Genomic DNA, 21,891 nt, shown 5'->3' on the forward strand with positions numbered 1-21,891 from the left:
CCGTTAACCAGACCCTCAAGCAGAAACGGCGGAGCTCCTGGTATCTGGGTGGGCCCTACCCGGGCGGCGTAGGACAGGAGGAGTGGCCGCCGTGCCCATGAGTGACCCGGCGGGAAAGGTGGCCACCGATGTCGGAGCAGCAAACGGCGGTGGAGCTCACACCTCCCTAGCTACACAGAAAGGATGTGCATAGTCAGCACGAAAAAACTCTGCGGTTGGAATTTGCGGGCAGCGGAGTTTCTCACTATTTAAATCCAACGTATAGAGTGGGTCTTCCTCCTCATACCTCACGAACATTTTTCATAGTTGATTGCGGTTTTCAACATTAGATATGTGACATTCCATCTAGTGCATATATCCAAACTCAAGAATACAGCCTTGCACCTTTTCTAAATCAGCAAGTTCTTTAAATTTTGTAATTCTAGATGGCCCACTGAATGAGACCAGATTTAATCTCGGTTAGCTGAGTTTAGCAAACCCGTACACTATATTGATACGGAGAACTTCCCGTTACAAGTAGCCTAAGACACTTCATTCAGCAGTGTTATAAATAATACAGTACGTGTACACCCATTAGCACGCGGCTTTTTGGTCGATGCGCTAATCCCTCCGCACCTGGTGATCGCGCTTACATATCGATTGGTCGGCCAATGCTAACTGTCACGGCCGTACGCCGAGGTATTCTTGTCACGCGGACGCCGGAGGAGCAGCGTGGATCTCCGAAAACGGTGGACGTGGCCCCATCGCCTCATGTTCGGGCGCCTCTGACGACGCACGCACCGCATCATCTGGATCCGGCTCGGATGAAGGAAGGGCGTCATCTGGATCCGGCTCGGATGAAGGAAAGGCGTCATCTGGGTCCGGCTCGGATGAAGGAAGGTCGGCGAGCACCGGGCCTAACGTGGTGGGCATGCCGGCGCCGGCGCGGAGAGGCCTCGGCAGAGTCTTGGTCTTGCAGCCGTCATAGCACTGCCCGGAGCAGGCCTCAGCGGCCTCGCGGTCTGCAAAAAGAATTTACCACCACATCGTCGTTGTCGGCTCATCAGACGTGAGTGCAGTGGTTGCGCATTACTAATTCATGGCGCACATGAATTGTGCCAATCTGATTACCTGGATCCAGACGGTGGCAGGAAGTCCTGGCGCAGGAGAGCTGGCATCCCATGTCGCCGGGGGCGGCAGCCGCCGCCAAGGGCCGCTGGGGCGTGCCCGCGTAGCAGGTCTTGTCGCAGGCGTAGTTGCAGTAGTCGATCATGTTCTTGTCCTTGGCGATGCAGTCCTTGAAGCAGTAGTCGAAGCAGTCGGCGTCCGCCACGCCGGCCAGGAGGAGCGGCGCCGCCACCACCACCAACAGCACCACGCTAAGAGCACACGCTCGCCCAGCCGCCATTGCTAAACTCTGGTCTCTGGAGTGGCGTGATCGAAGTCGAACGCGCGCGCGGGCGGTGTCTTATAGAGAGGTTCGGTCGTCACGCCGGACGCATGTGTGTGTGCGCGCGTATCCGTGCGTGTTCTTTCGTGTCCGCGTCGTCGATCTGCTGGGGAGAGATGGGTGCGTGTACGCAGGGCGATGTCTAGTTCTTGCAACAGCAGTGCGGTTGCTGTTTCTGGCTGTTGCCGTTGCATTGTACTCCCTTTGTTTCTAAATATTTGTCTTTTTAGAGATTTCAACAAGTAACTACATACGAAGCAAAATGAGTGATCCTATACTTTAAAATATGTCTATATACATTTGTATGTTGTAACTATCTGAAATGGCTAGAAAAACAAATATTTAGGAAAGGAGGGAATAGGTAGTATCTGGCAGGAGCGCGCGCGCAAGGGAAAGGGATACGCGCCGGCAGCAGTTGTGCAGGGGCGGAAGGCGTGAGCGGTGCCGTTCAAATCAAGTGCGTCTAAACGTTAGGATTCTTCCCGATGAAGACTCTCTCTCTCTCTTTCGTCCCGAACAAGACCGTTGCGTTGGAGCGTTGAGTTTTTATAAACGGATTTGCTAACATACCGTAGGATAAAAATGGTTTAAGATTCGGTTTGTTTTCATACAGGCTAGCGCGGCGTGTTTACTTCTTTGGCACGGGCTGTTTTAGTGTTGACTTTTTTCTAACACAGCACAGACGCAAGCGGTCATACTTATAAAGTCACAGTAGGCGTCTCGTCGTCGACGGTAACATCTCCTCCCACTAAAAACACATCGCCGGAAATCCTGAAATAAATTCAGGAATAATGCGAGCACCAGAATTTGAACCCTGGTCGGCTCGGATACCACTATCTCTCTAACTATCCAACCAAAGTTTGGTTCGCAGCGTTGTCGTCCTTACCTGACTGTTTTAGTATTATTATGGGGAGAGGATTTGTAGCGTGCAAGTGCGGGGACACCGAGTCCCTAGTGCGTGCTTTTTTTACCTTCTGATTTTTAAATTTTCATATATTTCGGAGAACAAGCCTAAATTAAGTTTTGTTTCATATTCCTGTTCTCGTGACGAAGGCTTTCAAATAAGATCTATTCTGAATACATTTTGAGGAGTTTTGAAAATATCCGACTCAATTGCATGTCCACACTCGCATGAAAATTTGATTATTTTATTTATGAGAAAGGTGTAACATCTCCCGGGTGCCCATACACCTCATGAATAGTAAATTCGGACAAAACTGAAAGAAAAAGAAAAAATCCAAAACTTTCAGGGATCAAAGATGATCAAAAATTCGATGTTCTTGCAAAATTTCAGCCAAAAATACCATTCGTAGAGCCCTCATAAAAAAAATCACTGCTCAAAAGTGCACATAATTTGACTGGTGATTTTTTTTAGTTAGGGCTCCTCGAATGTTATTTGTACCTGAAAATTTGCAAGATCATCGGAAGTTTGAACATATTTGATGTCCCAAAGTTTCGTATTTTTTGATTTTGTTTTCAATTTTCCTGTTGAATTTATTGTTCATAGAGGATGTAGGAGCGCCCGGGTGTTGAAAGTCTTGTCTCTTTTATTTATTTCCTTTTTGATTTTTCTCCACCGTGCGACTTACAAAATATTCGACGTGTTTAAGAAAAATTCATTGCGTCTTTTCAAAAGAAAAAATATTCACATCATCCTAAAAATGTTCGCCATGTATTATTAAAAGGTCGATCGTGTATTTTGTAAAATGTTTTCTGCGTAACTTTAAATTCATGACCATTTTTAGAATTTGTGAAATTTTTACCTCAATTTTGAACTAAGACCACAACACTTATTTGGATCGGAGGGAGTATCATTTTTTACACCAAATACACTAGTTTGTTTGACGAGGAAAATAAATCCTTTTCACGCTGACATAGAGTTCCTGATCCTAAAAGTGAAAGGAAGCAACTTAACCTAGTGGCAAATAATTAGACCAATAAGAAGATGTCACGGAAATCGGTTTAGGTACTTGATTCGACTATTGCACTGAGAACTAACATACCTAAGTTAGACTAAACGGAAAGAAATAAAATGAAGGCACAAACCTATCAAGTATGGGATGAAAACGGAGTGTAAACGGGTGAAACTAGTTCCTGCCACATTTGCTTTCATATTTTTTCGTGGAAGAGGAAACAAATAAGATTTGCGGAAGAGGAAACAAATAAGGAACCTCGGAAACAAATTACTATTGAAAACGAAAATAGAGCAAATATGGCACGGACACGGCGATGGAAGCGAGTGAGAAATAAAAGACTCCTTGAATCATAGGCAAAAACATAAAGAAATAGACAAAATGTTCAGCTTTGGCAAACAAAAACTTCAAGGCATAAAACAATCAAAAACATTGACATAGCAGTGCAGCTCAAACAATAATATTGCTTTGATGTCATACTCACAATAGTAGACAAGAACACAATTCTAGTAGTTTCATCACACATGGGCCATTTTGCACATTGTGTGTTCGTTGTGCTATAAACAAGCATTTGCCCATATTGGAAACGGGAAGTTCTATATTCACGGAAACGGATAGTTTCACTCCCGTACTTATTCCACCGGAAAAGGTTGTTCCATGTTTCCAATTTCACTTAAAAGATTCCGCTTCCATTTCTGTTTTGTAAATTTCTGTTTTCATTTCCAACTTTCATCTTCGTTTCCGTTTTCCCACTAGAAAAGCAAAATGCTTCCGCCATTTTCATCCCTAAGAATGGTGACTACAATTTTCACTCCGATCCAGATTTGAATTCCTTCAAGACAAAAAATTCAATTTCAGTCAACAAATGGTACAGTTTTTTATTTCTACCTACTAATATTTTAATCTAGCTCATTTCCTGAAGGATCCATGGAATGGGAGAACAAAACGATAACCACCTTAATTAGCCATGACCAAAGCACTCGACAGTGAATTGTGCAATCGCACAATACCAAGATTCAGTAAAGTGAGTACCTAATTGTGGAAGACCAAGATTCCAATTTTTAGGACAATAAAATTGCGCCTAATTCCAGCCCTCTCACGCCTTTTAACATTTTTGGCCGTCCGGTTCATTTACTGAACGTTCCTGGCCGTTGACGTCACTCAACACCATTTTTTTTGGGAGAAGGGCTGGCTGTCTTAAGAGCATGTACAACCGAACCCCCACGGACGCGTCCGGACAGTGACTGAGCGTGTTCGTTTTTGAAAGCTGAATAAAACTGTTGCTTGTTGATGATTTGGTGCGGCATACAAGAGTATATAAGAGGGTACAAACCGACTTGGGGTAGGGGTACAAAACTGACTTGGACTAGAAGTCGTATACCATAATGACTACTCTAACATCCCCCCGCAGTATCAACGGCAGGCTCGACGACGTTGAGACTGAAACAGATATCTTGAAACGGCTTAGTAGGCAGTGCCTTGGTGAAAATGTCAGCAAACTGAGCCGTAGAAGGAACATGAAGCACCCGAACCTGACCAAGAGCAACCTTTTCACGAACAAAATGAATATCAATCTCAATATGCTTTGTGCGTCGGTGTTGAACTGGATTGCTGGTCATGTAGACTGCTGATATGTTGTCACAGTAGACAATAGTGGCCTGCTCAATAGGCCTGTGTAGCTCAGAGAGTAACTGCCGAATCCAGATTGTATCTGCAACGGCATGTGCCACAGCGCGATACTCAGCCTCGGCCGACGAACATGAGACTGTAACCTGTCTTTTCGAAGACCAAGAAATCAAATTGTTACCAAGAAAAACACAAAAACCGGAAGTGGACCTTCGAGTGTCAGGACAACCAGCCCAGTCTGCATCAGAGTATGCGGTAAGCGAGTTTGGAGAAGAATTATTGAGGTGGAGACCATGATTGAGAGTTTCTTTTAAATACCGAAGAATGCGTTTAACATGATTATAGTGAGGAACCCGGGGATCATGCATATAGAGACATGCTTGTTGAACAGCAAAAGAGATTTCAGGACGAGTAATGGTGAGATATTGGAGAGCACCTATTAGGCTACGATAGAGAGTAGGATCGAAAAAGGGTTCACCGGTAGCCGAAAGTTTAAAACTAGTATCGACAGGAGTGCGAGATGATTGACAGTCAAGCATACCAGCACGATTAAGAAGATCAAGAATATACTGGCGTTGAGAAAGAAAAAGGCTGGAGGAATCTCGAACAACAGCAATGCCTAAGAAATGATGAAGGAGTCCTAGGTCAGTCATAGAAAATTCAGATCTAAGAAGAGATACAATATGATGTAAGAACTTTTGAGAGGAGGCGGTAAGAATGATATCATCTACATAGAGAAGTAAATAGGCAGTGTCAGAAGTTTGATGATACACAAAAAGAGAGGTGTCGGAGAGAGATGGAGTGAAGCCTATTGTTTGAACGAAGGAGGAGAAGCGTTGAAACCAAGCTCGTGGGGCCTGTTTAAGACCGTAGAGAGATTTCTGAAGAAGACATACATGAGTTGGAAAGGATGGATTTTCAAAACCCAGAGGTTGCTGGCAGTAGACAGTTTCTTGAAGGGAACCATGGAGAAAAGCATTTTTAACATCAAGTTGGTGAATGGGCCATGAAGAGGAGACAGCAACACTAAGAACGGTGCGAATGGTGCTAAGTTTAACAACAGGAGAGAAGGTTTCTTCGTAATCAATTCCTTGTTGCTGAGAAAAGCCACGACAAACCCACCTGGCTTTATATCGTGAGAGGCTCCCATCGGAGTGGAACTTTTGGCGAAAAATCCATTTGCCAGAAACAATATTTGTATTGGGAGGACGAGGAACAAGTTGCCAGGTGTTGTTTTGAAGTAAAGCATTATATTCTTCTTGCATGGCAGCGGCCCAATTGGGATCAAGTAGAGCAGTTTTGTAATTCTTTGGAAGAGAAGTGAGAGATACGGAGGTATGAAGGTTTAGGCGGTCTTGGGGTTGATGAAATCCTGATTTGGCCCTAGTACGCATGTGATGATCATTAATCGGGGCTGCTGTAGGAATAGCACGAGGGGGTAAGGTGGGTACTGGTGAGTCCGGCGCAGCGGAAGAGTCGGACGAAGGAGTAGGGCTGGGTGGTGGAGTGGGAGCAGGGCTGGGTGGTGGAGTGGGAGCAGGGGCCGGGGGTGTTGGGGAGGGAGCAGGGGTCGGGGGTGTTGTGGACGTCTCGGGTGGGGTGAGTGTATGGTTGGGATTGGCTATGGTGGGTGTTAATGGTGGTGGTGATAAGTTGTGTTCGGCAGGTAGGGGAGTATATAGTTGGAAAGGACGGGGAGAGGGGGTGTTTGCGGAGCTAGGGGTGTTGGATGGTGTAGTAGTGCGTTGTGAGAAAGGAAAAATGTGCTCAGCAAACGTGACATGACGAGAGACATGAACGTGTCCGGTGTGAAGGTCGAGACAGCGATAGCCTTTGTGCTCGTCAGAGAAGCCGAGAAAAGCACATGGGATAGAGCGTGGTGACAATTTATTTGCAGAAGTGGCGTAGGCATTGGGAAAACAGAGACAGCCGAAAACACGAACCGTGGAGTAGTCGGGGTGGGAAAGAAAGAGGGAATAATAGGGAGTAGTGTTGGATTTAGTTTTAGAAGGTCGAATATTTAGAAGGAAGGTGGCCATGTGTAGGGCTTCAGCCCAAAACTTGGGAGGCATAGATGATTGAATGAGGAGAGTGCGAACTATATCATTGAGGGTGCGAAGAGAGCGTTCTGCTTTACCATTTTGAGGGGAGGTGTAGGGACATGAGAACCTAAGCAGGATGCCATGTTGTAAGAAGAAAGTACGATTTTAATGTTATCAAACTCGCGACCATTGTCACATTGGATAAAGCGAATTGGGAGGAAGAAGTGAACAGACACATAGCGTTGAAAATTAAGGAAAAGAGAATGGACCTCGGATTTGTTGCGTAGAGGAAAAGTCCAGACAAAGTGGGTGAAATCATCTAGGATAACAAGGTAGTATTTAAAACCCGAAACACTTGCAATGGGAGAGGTCCATAAATCACAATGTATTAATTTAAAGGGATAAGTGCTACAAGAACTAGAGGAACTAAAGGGAAGACACACATGTTTGCCTAATTGACAAGACTCGCAAAACACAGAATTATGAGAGTCCCTATTACATGGTATGGTAAATTCACTAAGCATAGAAGCTAAGACGGCGGGGTTGGGATGGCCCAAGCGACGATGCCAGAGATCGACGGAGGCCAGCATGGATGTTGGAGGGGTGGCGGCAGGAACTCCATTAAGAGAATAAAGATCACCGGAGCTATTGAAGCGAGCGATCTCGGCCTTGGTCAAGTAATCCTTCACAGATAAACCAAAAGGGTCAAATTCAGCCGAAACTAGATTGTCGCAAGTAAATTGGCGAACAGAGATAAGATTTTTAATGAGGGCAGGTGCAACTAGAACATCGCGAAGTAAAAGAGGTTTGGTGGAAGAGGGAAGTTGAGCCTGACCAACACAATATATAGGAATAGATGATCCATCTCCAAGGATAATGGAAGGGAAAGGAGATTTAGTGCAAGAAGATAACCAATTACTAGATGCAGACATATGACTAGAGGTCCCTGAATCAAAGATCCAATCCGTACCTGAGTTTCCTTGTGCAGCAAAGTTATTCATGGCCTGGAGAAAGGCAGCTTGATCCCAGCTCGGCGTCGCAGGTGAGGGTGGCGTCGGAAGCAGTGCCGGCGGATACGATGGTGAAGGCAGTAGGGCCGGCTGGGGAGTGTAGTAGGCATTGGCCGGCTGTGGTGGGGGTGGCGTCGGGAGCAGGGCCGGCTGAGGTGTGTAGTAGGCGCCGCCGTCGGTGCTGTAATGACCATAAGGAGCATACGTCGGGGCGGCGTGATAGGCATTGGCCGGCTGTCGGGGGTTGAGAACCCCGGGAGCACCAGTAGGCGGCCGAAGGCCGGGTTGCCAGGCACCTGAGTATGCCGGCGGAGCACCGAGGGTGGACGGAGCGGACCAGGGCATGGGCCATGCTTGAACAAGCCCCGTCCAAGGATCATGAGGAGGCCGCCATGCAACCGCAGATGGAGCACTGGTGGGTGGTGCAGGACTCGGTGCTGGTGATGTCGTAGGCGGAACCGAACGGGTCGACGGCGGCCTGTAGATAGGGTTTTTGCCGCGGTAGTTCGGACTAGGACGCCAGCCTGGGGGCGGTTGAACAGATGACGATGCGGACGGCCCGGCGGCAGGAGCCGGCCTGGAAGGCGGCGCTGGTGTAGACGACAGAGGAGGATGAGCCGCAGCATGAAAGACCTTGGGGCGAGAGTCCTTGCGAGCTTGTGTTTCCGCCGCGAGTTGTAGCAAGGAATGAACTTCAGCGAAGGTAGGAGGGGGCCGTATCATCGGTATGAACGAGGCTTGCTTGTCAAAGTCTTCGCTGAGGCCGATGACGACGATATTGATTAGCTGTGAGTCGCTAACTGTATCGCCAAGTTCGCGGAGCTCATCACCAATGGTCTTAACGCGCTGGCAGAACAGGTTCACCGGGGCGTCTCCTTGCACCATATTGCGAAGCTCGGTGTGGAGAGCGTTTTTCCGAGCGTCGGTGTTGCTTTGGAAGAGCTGACGGAGGGAGTGCCAGATGTTGGCAGCGGTGGCGCCGTCGTGATCGAGCATGTTGAAGATCTCGGTGGTGATGCGGGTGTAGAACCACTGGACGATCGCGAGATCGTCTTTCAACCATTGCGGATCGTCGGGGCGGGGAAGACAGTTGGCGGCGACATGCGAGCGCAGGTTGCAGCGGCCGAGGTGGAGATCGAAGAGATGTCTCCAATGGTAGTAGTTGTGGGCGGCGAGATCAAGAACTATGGGGATGTAGGGGCTGACGTCGGAGATTGTGTCAGCAAGAGATATTGGTGCGGCGAGGATGGGTGCAGGGTAGTTTTGTGGAGCTATGGTGAGAGCCGAAAGAGAAGCGGCCGCGGCGTTGGCAGCCTTGGCGATGAGTGCGGCCCGGCGCTCGAAGTAGCCGGGCGGCGGCGGTGGCGTTGGCGGAGCCATACCCTAAACCCTAGGACCGGTATCTGATACATGAAAGCTGAATAAAACTGTTGCTTGTTGATGATTTGGTGCGGCATACAAGAGTATATAAGAGGGTACAAACCGACTTGGGGTAGGGGTACAAAACTGACTTGGACTAGAAGTCGTATACCATAATGACTACTCTAACAGTTTTGAGCCTCTATTTATCCGTTCATGCGGCCACACTTTTCATTTTCTTCCTCATATGTCCAATCACTTTACATGATTAGTGGAGATGAAAAGAGAGAAGAAAAGAAAGAAAAAAGATGGTCCATGTCCTATATGGAGGACTGACCGAGCGCGTCCGCGAGCCCTCATATCCTTCCTACATTTGTCCTCAATATGAGGGTTCGTGGACAGCCCGGACGTATATGGATGATATGAGGGATTCGGTTGGGGCACTTTTTTTCTTCTTATCTCTGCTATCCGGTCACTGGCCGGTCGCGTCCGCGCATGTTTGGGGAGGATTTGAGGATGCCAGATGTAGATGCTCTAAAGGGCAGCTATCCGCGTAGCTTTTTTGGCCCACTGTAGTTAACTGGGCTGGTATTTGACCCAGTGCTCGTTCCATCCACGACTCTGTCTCTCCCCTTCTAATAAAAGACTCCATTTCTCCCCGATATTGTCTCAAGAAAAAATCTCTCCCTGGCCTCTCTTCTTTGTACCAAACTGATCTGGGCGGCTATTATCAAAAAAATTCTGATCTGGGCGGGTCGGCGCCGACGTTGACCTCGAGTAGCCATGCCCCTCCCTTGTTCTCGACCTCTAGCAGTAGCGGTCACCGCAACGACGTCGTGTTCCCCGTCTCCAGCTTGCCTCACCCTACCTTGGAATCGTCCTCCTCCTCAGCATCCTCTGCCTCCTACTCCTTTCTCTTCTTGAAATGTAGGGTTGCCCTTGGGCCCATCTAACAATTTCAGAAAATCTCTAAGGGACCATGTGGGTTATATGACATTGGGTGTGGTGGAAAGTTTAGTCCCAAACCGCTAGTGGAAGAGGAGTTGGACCTCCTTATAAGAGATTCTCTTCCACATGCTATTGGAGCTTGAGAAGAGAAGTGGTTCCTGTGCACTCTCCCTCCACCACCCACCTCGCTACGCCTTGCCTCGCCTCGTCACAGCTCACACCTATGCGCTTATTTTTGCCGGTCAGGAATAGACAGTTCTTAATAGACGAGCCATGATCTGAGACGTTGGATCATGGATTGTTGTCGACTCAAACGTGGATCCAGCCCATGTCTCTCCACCCGGCCCGCCTATACAACTGAGTCGTTGGCCAACCCTAGCCGCCACGAAGAACAGATCACATCTGCTCTGCTTCCAAGCGCATCGCCCTCTCTCGTTCCTTTTGCTGTTGTTGCTATCGGTGATCCCATACACGGTTGACGGGAGAGCAAGCCTCCGAAACCCTGCCTCTCTAGATCCTATGCGGGAGAGGGGCGATTAGGTTTTTAGGGAGCGTCTCCTACGTGACTGCTCGCTGTCGTTCATCTACGTTTGCGTCGTCTTCGTCATCACCATCTCCACCAACAACAACGACGACCGTCTCGCCACCGAGAAACTTGAAGCCGAGAAAGTGTTTTGCAAAGACCCATGCGCTAGGCATTGGTTCTTACTGGGGTCATCAATTTTTTTTTGACAATTTACTGTAGAGCAACAACCCCACAGTCTTTTTATTCCAGAAATTTTTGCCTAGGCCTGTTTAAAATCCGCTCCCACCGGGATTCGAACCCAGGACCTGGGGTGCTACTAAGGTCACTGCAACCACTAGGCTACAGGCCCATTCGTTGGGGTCATCAAATTCCTCTCTCCCTTCTTAAATACCTTGCACATCAAATATTTTATCTATGTAGCCTGCTTAGCACCTGTACACCATGGAGCACTCGAAGGGCCTTAGAAGCACCTTATGTATTAAGTATGAACGTGTCCTCTTATTTATGATCGGGATACCTGGTAAAATTATGCTTAATCTAGAGGGCGGTGATACGCGTCGGTCGACCGGCCGCGTCGTGCACATACGATTCGCTGTATTATAGCCGCACTGTACCTTTCTTCCCCAAGGGCTTTGTTAAAAAAAAAAAGCAAAGCCATGGTGCTGGCCCTGGCGCCTATCCCTTGCGAGCAACCCCGTGATCCTCCTAGATGCCAGCTAACTCACTGGCCGTCCTCATCGTCATTGGAGGACCCATCCTTATTCGTCCAGCAAGAAGTCGTCGCCCCTGTAACAAAACGCTGTCATCTTGTAGCACGCCGACGCCTTTGTCGTTGTAGCACCCAGCAGGCGCCATCGTAGCACGTCCTCGCAGCACCGCCATGCCGCCGGCCGCAGCTCTCCACCTCGTTGCTCTCACCAACAAAACGTAGTTTGAAGCTTTTTCTCACCCGATTGAAGATTTTTTTCCATGCCGGTTGAAGCTTTTTCCACATGTTGAAGCTTTCCCCATGCCGGTTGAAGCTTTTTTCATCTACGATCGAAGCCTTTTCCACCTAAGGTTGAAGTTTTTTCAATAATGGTTGCAGGTTTTTCAGTTTTACAGTGGTTGGTTGAAGCTTCCCCCGTTGATGGTTGAAGCTTTTTCGATCTAGGCTTGAAGCCTTTTTGTCAATGGTTGCAACACCCATATGCGATGGTTCCAGCATCTGTGTTGCCCCCTCCTATTTTCTTTCATCGGTTCCAGCTTTTCGATTCATTAGTTGCAACGTTTTGCTTAGCCGGACGCAACATTTTTATAGCAGGAGTAGTACTTGTTGCGGGCTGGAGGTACAAGAAAGGTACTAAGACATAAGGCAAGCGATAATTAAGGGGAGGAAAAAGGAGGGCTGTTGCACGGGAACATCGATACACGTCTCGAGGAGCAGTTTGCCTGAGCCTTCGTGGCGCTAGGCCCGTGTGGTGCGCCTGCATGTGCACACTGTGCGTCTGAGAGCGACGTGACTTTGGCTGGTCGGTCGACGTGAAACATTTCCCTAATATAGAACTAGATCACTGGAAAGACCTTAGGCCTTGTACAATGTTAGATGCTTAGGGAGATGATTAGAAAAATAAATCGGATTTTTCTGAAGCATCAGTGACTATTTTTATAGAAGAGACGCCTAATTAAGCGTCTATCCTGTACATTCTTAAGCACCTCCTCTAAGCATCTTACATTGTACAAGGCATTATCAGGCTTTGCAATGTGTGCAAGGCAATGATTATTACATGCATATTTATAATGAGCTTGATAACGTCATAATTGTGGGTTAGCCGTACATTGTTTTGGTGAGGCATGTGGATATTAAGAATTACATGTTGTGTTACATCCGCACCCTCACACAAGGAATCAACTTCTAACATCAGTAACACATACCTTATACATACATGATTTATACGCAGTTTACTTAGAGCTGATGGATCTATAGAGTAATCTTGTAGAATAACCTATATCGATATTATCAGTCATACCCCGTCTACATATACTGTTTTCTTTTTCGAGGGCTCTACTTATACTGTTGTGCTGTATATATCGCGTGTTCACTTGGAAGTATGTGTGCATAGACGTCGTCACGTACACCCAGCAGTTGTTGCTGGTGTTGCTCGACGCGGATACAGCTAGTGGCGGGCACGGCGGCATCGGCTTTGTCTTGGGCGCATTAGGTGGCTTTCGGCGGGGTTGGCTTCGGCGGCATGGGCGACGGCGGCGGTGGCATGGGCTTCGGAGGTCCTGGCGGTGGCATCGGCTTCGGAGGTCCGGGCGGCGTTGGACCCGGGTTTGGCCCGGGGTACGGGTGGTTATGGAAGCATTTGGTCCCACATGCCTTGTAGCAATCCACCTGTTTATCTGTAATCAAGGGAGAGTCATGCTGGTTATGTAGTACGTACGAGCAAGTAAAACGCATGCTCCTTCTTTGGACGGTGGCATACATACGCACCTGGTGGCAGGGTGAGGCAGGTCTGGGAGATGCACATCTTGAAGCACACCGGCGGCAGTTCCTTGTAGCAGTCCAGGATGCACGACTTCTTGCACTGGAAGTACTTCTGGACGTCGCCGCAGCTGCTGTTGTCGCACTTGTGCATGCAGGTGGAGTAGCACTGCCAGCACTGGGTTTCATTTCCGGTTGGGGGAGGTTGGGGGTCCGCTGCTCCTGCTGCGGCGAAGAGCGCCGTCGCGGCCAGAAGGACGGCGATCTTGGCCGCCGCCATGGAGACCATGCTTCCCTAGTGAGTGAGGTGCGTGAAGATGGAGATGGACGGGTGTGGCAGCCTTCGCAGAAGAAAGGTGGTATAAATAGGAGGGTTCTTCGATTCACCGGCCGCGTCATCGTCATGCATGCAGATGGAGTGCACGGGACAATACGGAACTGAATCGGTTGGGGCGCGGCCTGAACATGCAGCACACGTCCCGCAACTACGTACTCCCTCATGCTTAATGCGCTCGCGCCAGCTTCGCATGCGTGGCGCATGAGTGCGTTTGGCAAAGTGGGCGTAGGCACGTCAAGGCCAAGCTGGACACATCAACAAGCATCCAAACTTCCGCATTGCTTGCCACAAATTAACCGTGCGTGTTGCGGGAAGGTGTATAGAGTGCATGGACGTTCCTGTTTCCACACCGCAAATGAGACATAGGTCGGACGTTCTAAGGTTTCTTGCGTGCTTATTTGCCCAAGTTGAAAGAGAATAGCAAGCTCCCAAGAAAATATTCGTAAATGAGATATATGTTAGACGTTTCAAGGTTTCTTGCATGGCTGTGCACATCCTTACTACAAGAAATTCTCCCTGATCGGGGCACATTCTTGATGGTTACCCATGTTCACGCATAACCATTTTTTGAAATCAAAGCTTAACCTTGACGTGAACAGCACATTTGTCTAACATAAATTAATCATTTTCTTTTTTAAAAAATGTGAAGCATATATGGTACTATTGTTCTCCAAGATTTACAAACATATAGTATGTGTACGTGTTTCGATCCTTAATTCTTTCTTAGGGGGAAACCCAGTATAATAAATGTGTGCCATGCGACCAATCCGAAGCACGTAAAATTCATAAGCCTATACATACACTGGTCATTGTAGAATTTCTTCCAGAAATAGAAAATATTGTTTGAAAATTTTAGACCATATGTAATAAGGACATGGATATTTCCTAAGAATATACCGTACCATGATGCAAACATTTATTAAAAAACATAAAATGTATTCTCATTCAGGCAGATTTTTTTTTTGAAAGATCCAGCATGCTGCTGGCGTTTCATTTCATAAGCAGAAAGCAATGGGAAAATACAAAGGGTGGGGTGAGGGTCCTAGGACCAGTCTTTTGGTTACAACACTGTCAACCTAGAAAACTCATGCGCTAACTTTCACGGTGGATCTCAAAAGGGGCTCTCTAAATGAACTGTACCCGCTTGCCGCCAGAGTTCGATGGAGTGCTCGATGGCCTTTGTGATGTCTTCCACAGATGGTGTCTTCCCTCTGAACACGCACCGGTTCCTTTCTTGCCAAATCTCCCAGCATGTTAGGAGCATGGTGACATTGTTGGCCATTCTTTGTGCCGGCTGGGTGTTTGCCATCATCCGTTGGAGTGAAACAATGGCGCTTTCTCCTTGCACTTGATGCCTTGGGTCTAGCTGATGACACCCTCCTCTTGCTCCCACCCTTTCCCAAACCTCTCGAACCAGTGGGCACTCCATATTAGGTGGTGCGCCGACTCCAGGTTACGAACGCACAACGGGCAGAAATAGTTGTTTGGCCAGGCGCACCGTTGAAGCCTCTCGCAAATCTAGAGGCGGTTCTGCAGGAGAAGCCAGGTGAAGATCTTGATACATCCAGGTACCTTTGTTCCCCAGATAAGCTGCTGCCAATCAGCTTGAACTCTGCCGTGAAATTGCGCGGCGTAGGTTGATCGTGCCGAGTATTGGCCCTTAGCATCCAAATTCCACCTAAGTTGGTCCCTGGCTCGGTGGTGGCCGTCGTGATCATGCGGTGCAGCCGGATGAATTCCGGCAACAGCGGCTGAACATTCCCATGCCGCAGGTCCTTTATCCAGGTCTCATCCGTAAGGGCGTCGCGCACCGTCCTGTTTTTGCACCTAGAATGCGTGTAGAGGAGGGAGTAGGAGCTGGCTAGGGTACTCGAACCGATCCAGGAGGAGCGCCAGAAGAGTGTCGTTGTGCCATTGCCGATGGTGACCATGGTCGCCGCCGTGAAAAGGGCCTTGTCGCTGGCGTTGCATGGTGGCTCCGTGCCTACCCATGGCCACTCCGGGTCCGTCCAGGAGATCCAAAGCCACCGCATTCTAAGGGCGCGGCTGAAGCGCTCGAGGTCGAGGATCCCTAGTCCTCCATGCGTTGTGGGAGTGCACACCGCTGACCAATTTACCTTGCAGCTGCCACCTGTGATCTCCTCATCTTGTTTCCAGAGGAATCTACGTCGGCATTTATTGATTTCCTTGAGTAGTTTCTTTGGCACTCGAAGGACAGACAATGAGAAAGTTGGCATAGCGCTCATGACACATCTAACCAGTACTCGCCTGCTAGCTATGGGAAGCAGTTTTCCCTTCCAACCAGCGAGTCGAGCTTTGATCCTATCTATGATGAACTGCAAGCTTGCTAGTCTAAGTCTGGAGAGGGTGAGCGGCAATCCAAGGTAGGTCGATGGGAATTGCCCCTCGGTTCCCCCAAAGTTTTGTAGCATGTCCGCTAGGTCAATACTCTCACATCTAATGGGTAGTGCCACCGACTTTGAGGGGTTGATGTGTAGGCCTGTGGCTGCTCCAAACTCATGGAGAATTCCCATCAGTGCATCAATCTCCTGCCTAACTAGGTTTGTGGAGATGACAGCGTTGTCGGCGTACAAACTAATTCTAAGCTTTAGCTCCCGTCCCGGCAGCGGTGCGGTGATGTGTTGCTCGGCTGCAGCCTGAAGTAGGTGGTGCAGTGTGTCGATTGCAAGGATGAAAAGGAAAGGCGACAGGGGGTCACATTGCCGTAGACCTCGCTGGTGCTGAATCTTTTTGCCGAGGGTGCCGTTCAAGAGGAAAGAAGACGAGGATGAGGAGAGTAGCAAAGCTATCCAGTCTCTCCAACACGCACTAAAACCTCTCTGTTATAGCAGCTCTAGGGTGTACTCCCATGACACATTATCGAAGGCCTTTGCAATGTCCAACTTGAGAAGCAGAGCTGGTGTTTTCCGTCGATGCAGGGCCTTGATGCAATTTTGAACATACAAGAAACTATCGTGGATGCATTTCGTCCGGAGAAAGGCCGATTGTGCTGGTGAGATGAGCGTGTGTATTACACTAGCAAGCCTGAGTGAGAGCACTTTGGAGATCAGCTTCACGATGGAGTGAATTAGGCTAATCGGCCTATAATCGCTATCTGAGGCCGCTCCATCCTTCTTTGGCAGCAACGCAATGACCGCCGTGTTGAGTGCTCCAAAATTTCTGCCCACTATGTTGTAAACTGGTTGAACGCCGCCATGATGTCGCCTTTAATTGTTGCCTAGCATAACCTGAAGAAGATGCCGGAGAAGCCGTTCGGCCCCGGCGCTCGGTCAGCCGGCGATGCCTTGATTGCACGCCACACCTCCTCCTTCGTGAAGGGGTTGTCGAGCCCTCCGCCTTGCAGCTTGGCCATAGCTAGAGATTACCAGTTGATGGTAGCGTCGCGGTGCGCTGTCGTGCCCAGTAGGGAGGAGAAATGATCATGGATCATGTTTTCCTTGTCCTCCTGCGAGGTGACAACTTCAGATGGTCCCTGAAGTGTGTGGATGAATGCCTTTCGCCTCCTAGCATTGATCTTCGCCTGGAAGAAAGCTGAGGGCACATCTCCAGCACACAGCCATGTGATCCTGGAAGCCTGGCGCTTCCTTGCGCGATCGATTGCCGCAAGCCCTAAGATTTTGAGCTTGAGCATTTTTCGAAGATGGAACTCTGCATCAGAGAGGGCTCTAGTTTCTTGAGCTATGACGAGGCATAGGACTACTTTAGTTGCAATGTGCATCTGAATTTTGGCCCCTCCAAACTGTGATTTACTCCATATTTTGAGGTCTTTTGCTACCCTTCCCATTTTCTCCTTCAACCTTGCAAAGGCACATATCGTTGAGGTTGGGCGGTTCCAGGCACTTTGAACTGTCTTCTGGAAGCGCAGGAACCAGGGCCAAAATGATTCGAATCTAAACGTGGCCGGGCGGCGCGGGTCTGCAGCTGCTGCGAGGAGCAGGGGGCAATGCTCTGAACATGATGTTGACGCCGCGTGCAAAAGGTATGACGGGAAAAGCCCCTCCCATGCGATGGTGCAGAAGAATTTGTCAATGCTAACTAAGGTAGGGTTTCGACGCTCATTGCTCCAGGTGAAATGACGGTTCTTGCACTTGATCTCACGTAGGCCACGAGTCTCGATCGCTGATCTAAATTTACCCATGATCCTGCGGTTGATGTTGCTGTTACTTTTGTCTCTTGCCTCATAAATAATGTTGAAGTCACCGTTGATGAGCCACGCTTGGCCTGCTGGTGGGGCAACCCTAGCTATTTCTGCGAGAAAATCATCTTTCCGATCATCATCCGAGGGCCCGTAGACAGTGGTCAACTAGTATTCTTTGCTTGTCCCTCCTATCTAAACTTTTGTCGTGATAGAAAATCACCCTATCGAGTGGGACTGCACGGTTACCATGCTAGAGTTCTAGAAAATGGCCGCCCCTCCTCTTGTTCCAATGGCTGGAAGGACTATGCACTGGTCAAGCCAAGTGCCTCCTACTTCTCTAGCTAAGCAGGTGGACCAGCAATCTATCTTGGTCTCTTGTAGGCATAGGATCGCTAGTTTGTGTGCATGCGCGGTGTCACGGATGACAGAGCGTCTCGACGGTGTATTCAGCCCCCTCACGTTCCAACTCATGATCAGTATGTTGGTGTCATCCATGGGGTAACCAACAGGGGCTCTTGCTACGGTGGAGACGATCAGGGCGCTGCACGATGGGTTGCCGACGACTAACTACTGTTGGATTAATAATGAACTAGCACACCATCCTACATCCTGGGGTTGCCGGCGGCCACCAAGAGGCCCAAAACCCCGCCAGCAAGAAGCTACCCTTCTAACCTGGCTACTGGTACAATACATCCTGCAGGAAACTAAACCTTACTCTACCCACTGCACTCCTGGTCGTCGACGGCCGATTACAAGACTGTGGTTGTCTCACATGGGGAACAGGGCTCAGAGGCATCTCTTTGCTGGCCTGGCAGGCCAGCGATCGCCTTGAGTGCACGGGCGTCGAGGCTGGTGAGCTTTGCAATGGCAGCAATGTCGTCTTCCGAGAGGGGTTCGTCGAAGCGGCGAATGAGGGCTTCTGCTGCCCGTGTCGTCATCTTTTCCTTTGGCCCCAGGACACCGAGGCCCTGCACCAGCCGGAGTGTCCCCCGCTGCGAGACCGACACCGAGGAGGGGTTTGCAGCCTGCCAGGCACTCTGCCTGACCGGCTTGGCGTGCGGCCTGGCCTTGAGCGGGGTCTTGTCTCTTGCCGGCGGCTTCCCGACGATCGCCGGCTTCGGCTTGGTGAAGAGGGACAGCTGCGCTTCAACTTCTTCTCCTTCCCCCTGGAGCTGCATCTCCGTGACCCTCTGCGTGACCTCTCCCAACTGCACCTCGTGCGTGTCAACCGCCAGCGGAGTGTGATGGGCCAGGGACAGGGCCGGCTCCATGTCCAATGATTCTCCGCTGCCTCCGTCCTCCTCCTCGTTGAAGCGGAGCGGCTTGTCCAGCTTGGTGGCGATCACCTCGTCGATCTTCGAGGCCATGGCGTCTGGGCGGGGCGGGGGAGGGAGGCTCTTTTTTTCTCCTTGGAAGAACTCCTCAACCGGGTCCGCCGGTGCCTCTAGCTCCCTAGTTTAGCCGGCAGCAGGCCCGTGCTCCTGGGCGAGCCTGCATGGAGGGGCCGCCCGACGACTCTGCCACAGCCGGCCCACCGTGCTTGCTCCGGGCCGCTTCCTTGCCCCGGGCCTTGGACTAGCGAGGCTGCACAGTCGTGGCCTCCTTCCTCTTTGCGGGCTCGAGCGCATGCCGCTTGTCGATGCACATATGCCTGCCCCGCGGCGCGCCCTAGCGGTGGCGCGAGGCAGGAGTGCGGTTGCGCGGCTGCTCCGCGGGTGGCGCCGGTGTTGGGACCGAGCCACGGTCGCAGGCACGCCCCTGCCGAGGAGTGTGTCCTTCCAACTCCTTCTCTGGTACCCTGGGTCTCCTCCATCATTTTCGCGCCGGCCCTCCATGGCCGGCATGCCCCGGCAGCCCGTGGAGGCGACACGGGGCTGTGGGCGCATGGTTGGCGCCGGGGCGAGCGCCGGTCTGCCGTCCTCCACACGCTCGGCCCAGACGCCCGGCTTGATCCTTGGCTAGGGGCCGCTCGTCGTCATCAGAGGGGATGTCGCTTTGTGGCGAGCGGGACGACCGTGGCGAGAGTGGGGTCCAGTCTTCCACTCGGTCTAGGTGAAGAAGCAGGTCATATTGCAGCGGCTCGGGTGGTGGCGCCACGGCACGGCTTGGGAGGGGGGAGTAGCCCACCATCTCGTCGACGCGCCCAGCGCCTCGGGCGTGCTTCCAGATCGTGCGCTTCGTGGGGATGTGGGCAGTATCCCAGCACCAAACCTAGCACGCGAACAACTTGGTGTCGACGCGTTCGTGAGTCCGACTATCGAGGCAGTCCACGATCGCCTTGTCGCTGATGGCCTCCACCGCACCTTGCATCATCCAGAGCTGCATGGGGAGCTTCTCGATGATGACACGCACATGCAGCATCCACTTGAGCCGGACGGCGTGGGCATCCTCTCGCCAGGGCTCGAGCAGGAACGGCACGCCATCCACCGATAACGAGTCGCACCGCACCACCAGGTCCTTGTGCGCCGGCAGGGTGAAGTAGACAAAGAAGTCCTCGGGGTTGTGGTTGGTGACGCGGAGGAGGTGCGGGGGGATCTTGAGCTCGCGCTCGATCGCGCGGCCGAGGGACAGCGGGCTCGCCTCGTGCGCCTTGGTGCCCACTGCGGTGACCACGACCGCGTGCTAGTTCAGCAGGAAGACCTGGTGCTCCATCGCTGGCGAGGCGGCGATGACCTTGTGGCTATTGCGGGGGCGGCGGGCATGGTTGATGAGGGCACCCGACTCCATGGCCTGGCGTGGTGGTGTCGGCGCGGGTGGAAAGGTTAGGCGCTCGCGGACCAGCTGGCGGGGGGAGCGCGGCGGGTCAGCAGCCGAGCCCTTTCCCTTGTTGTGTGGGTTCTCGGAGCACTCCCGACCGAAATGGCCCTGGCGTTTGCAGTTTATGCAACGGAGAGGATCCCTACAGTCGACTCTATGGTGGTGAGGGCTCAGGCAGCGGAAGCAGAGTCCCTTGAATCTGCTTAAAAAGGCGTCTCTGCCCGCTGAGGAGCTGTGACTGCGGCCGTGGCGAGGTAGCTGGCCCCTCGATTTTTGCCTAACACTTAATGGATCTTGGCTGGCGCAGCGGTTCTTGCGCGATTGATGGATCTCCCATCCTTCTTCAATGTCCTCGGTGGCCAGAGAGGGCAATGGAATTTCACTTACCGAGATGGATTTTAGGCGGGGGCGCTCAGTTGGGGGAGCCATGTCGCCGCCCGCCAGTTCGAGGCCCGCATCCTTGTCCTCCGCGCCAGATCCAAGCGGGAGACAGCTCGGGCTCCAGGGATCCCGCGACGATGGGGTCAGAGGAGTCTCCGGCACCTCCGATGGACCACTGGATTCGCCATGGATCTCCAACTTTTCGAGGGTTCCCCATTCAAGGCTCGCGGCGGGCGAGGCCGGAGCTCTTACAGGGGAGCGGGGTGGTATAGCCCCTAGGGCGTTGGCTGGAGTAAAGGAGTAAGGGGAGGGGTGGGTGGCCGCCGCGGCCGGGGTGGCCAGCGGAGCATGCGGAGGGGAGGGGAGGAGCTCAGCTCAGCTCCGGTACTTCCTTTCGGGAAGATATTTGTGTCCTCATTTTTGAGCTGCGCACAGTATTAGAAATTTTCAAGCAATGATCAGTAAATATATGGAGTTATAGACTTCGAATGGTTGTAACTCCTGTTGGGGAACGCAGTATTTCAAAAAAATTCCTATGACCACGCAAGATCTATCTAGGAGATGCATAGCAACGAGACGGGAGAGTGTCTCCACGTACCCTCGTAGACCGAAAGCGGAAGCGTTTAGTAACGCGGTTGATGTAGCCGAACATCTTCACGATCCAACCGATCCAAGTACCGAACGTATGACACCTCCGTGTCCAGCACACGTTCAGCACGATGACGTCCCTCGAGCTCTTGATCCAGTTGAGGACGAGGGAGAGTTCCGTCAGCACAGCGGCGTGGCGACGGTGATGATGAAGTTACCGGCGCAGGGCTTCGCCTAAGCACTACGACGATATGACTGAGGTGTTAAACTGTGGAGGGGGGCACCGCACATGGCTAAGAGATTGTCTGTTGTGCTATTGGGGTGCCCCTGGCCACGTATATAAAGGAGG

At 50.9% G+C, this 21,891-nt stretch overlaps 3 protein-coding genes across 3 annotated transcripts; all 3 read right to left on the minus strand.

The window, feature by feature from the left end:
* Positions 1-468: 468 nt before the first annotated feature.
* On the minus strand, positions 469-1,514 carry LOC109757319 (uncharacterized). The gene is made up of 2 exons (XM_020316147.4): positions 1,111-1,514; positions 469-1,001 (listed from the first exon to the last, which is right to left on the minus strand). Exons 1-2 carry the CDS (start codon positions 1,385-1,387, stop codon positions 688-690), a joined length of 591 nt encoding a protein of 196 aa, XP_020171736.2. The 5' UTR covers positions 1,388-1,514; the 3' UTR covers positions 469-687.
* Positions 1,515-12,733: 11,219 nt separating this feature from the next.
* LOC109737929 (uncharacterized) lies at positions 12,734-13,637 on the minus strand. Its single transcript, XM_020297047.3, has 2 exons — positions 13,330-13,637; positions 12,734-13,238 (listed from the first exon to the last, which is right to left on the minus strand). The coding sequence occupies exons 1-2, from the start codon at positions 13,607-13,609 to the stop codon at positions 13,051-13,053; spliced, it is 468 nt and encodes a 155-aa protein (XP_020152636.1). The 5' UTR covers positions 13,610-13,637; the 3' UTR covers positions 12,734-13,050.
* Positions 13,638-17,039: 3,402 nt separating this feature from the next.
* On the minus strand, positions 17,040-17,816 carry LOC141042917 (uncharacterized). The gene has a single exon (XM_073511831.1). The coding sequence runs from the start codon at positions 17,814-17,816 to the stop codon at positions 17,040-17,042; it is 777 nt and encodes a 258-aa protein (XP_073367932.1).
* Positions 17,817-21,891: the final 4,075 nt, after the last annotated feature.

Source organism: Aegilops tauschii, chromosome 3 (assembly GCF_002575655.3).
Source record: "Aegilops tauschii subsp. strangulata cultivar AL8/78 chromosome 3, Aet v6.0, whole genome shotgun sequence".
Lineage (NCBI taxonomy): Eukaryota > Viridiplantae > Streptophyta > Magnoliopsida > Poales > Poaceae > Aegilops > Aegilops tauschii.

Excerpts from the sequence above, each read along its gene's own strand:
- LOC109757319 (XM_020316147.4), bottom strand. The coding sequence starts at position 1,387 with ATGGCGGCTGGGCGAGCGTGTGCTCTTAGCGTGGTGCTGTTGGTGGTG. Across the intron at positions 1,002-1,110 it reads CTGCCACCGTCTGGATCCAG|ACCGCGAGGCCGCTGAGGCC; the intron begins GTAATCAGATTG and ends TTCTTTTTGCAG.
- LOC141042917 (XM_073511831.1), bottom strand. The coding sequence starts at position 17,816 with ATGGGTAAATTTAGATCAGCGATCGAGACTCGTGGCCTACGTGAGATC.
- LOC109737929 (XM_020297047.3), bottom strand. The coding sequence starts at position 13,609 with ATGGTCTCCATGGCGGCGGCCAAGATCGCCGTCCTTCTGGCCGCGACG. Across the intron at positions 13,239-13,329 it reads CTGCCTCACCCTGCCACCAG|ATAAACAGGTGGATTGCTAC; the intron begins GTGCGTATGTAT and ends CCTTGATTACAG.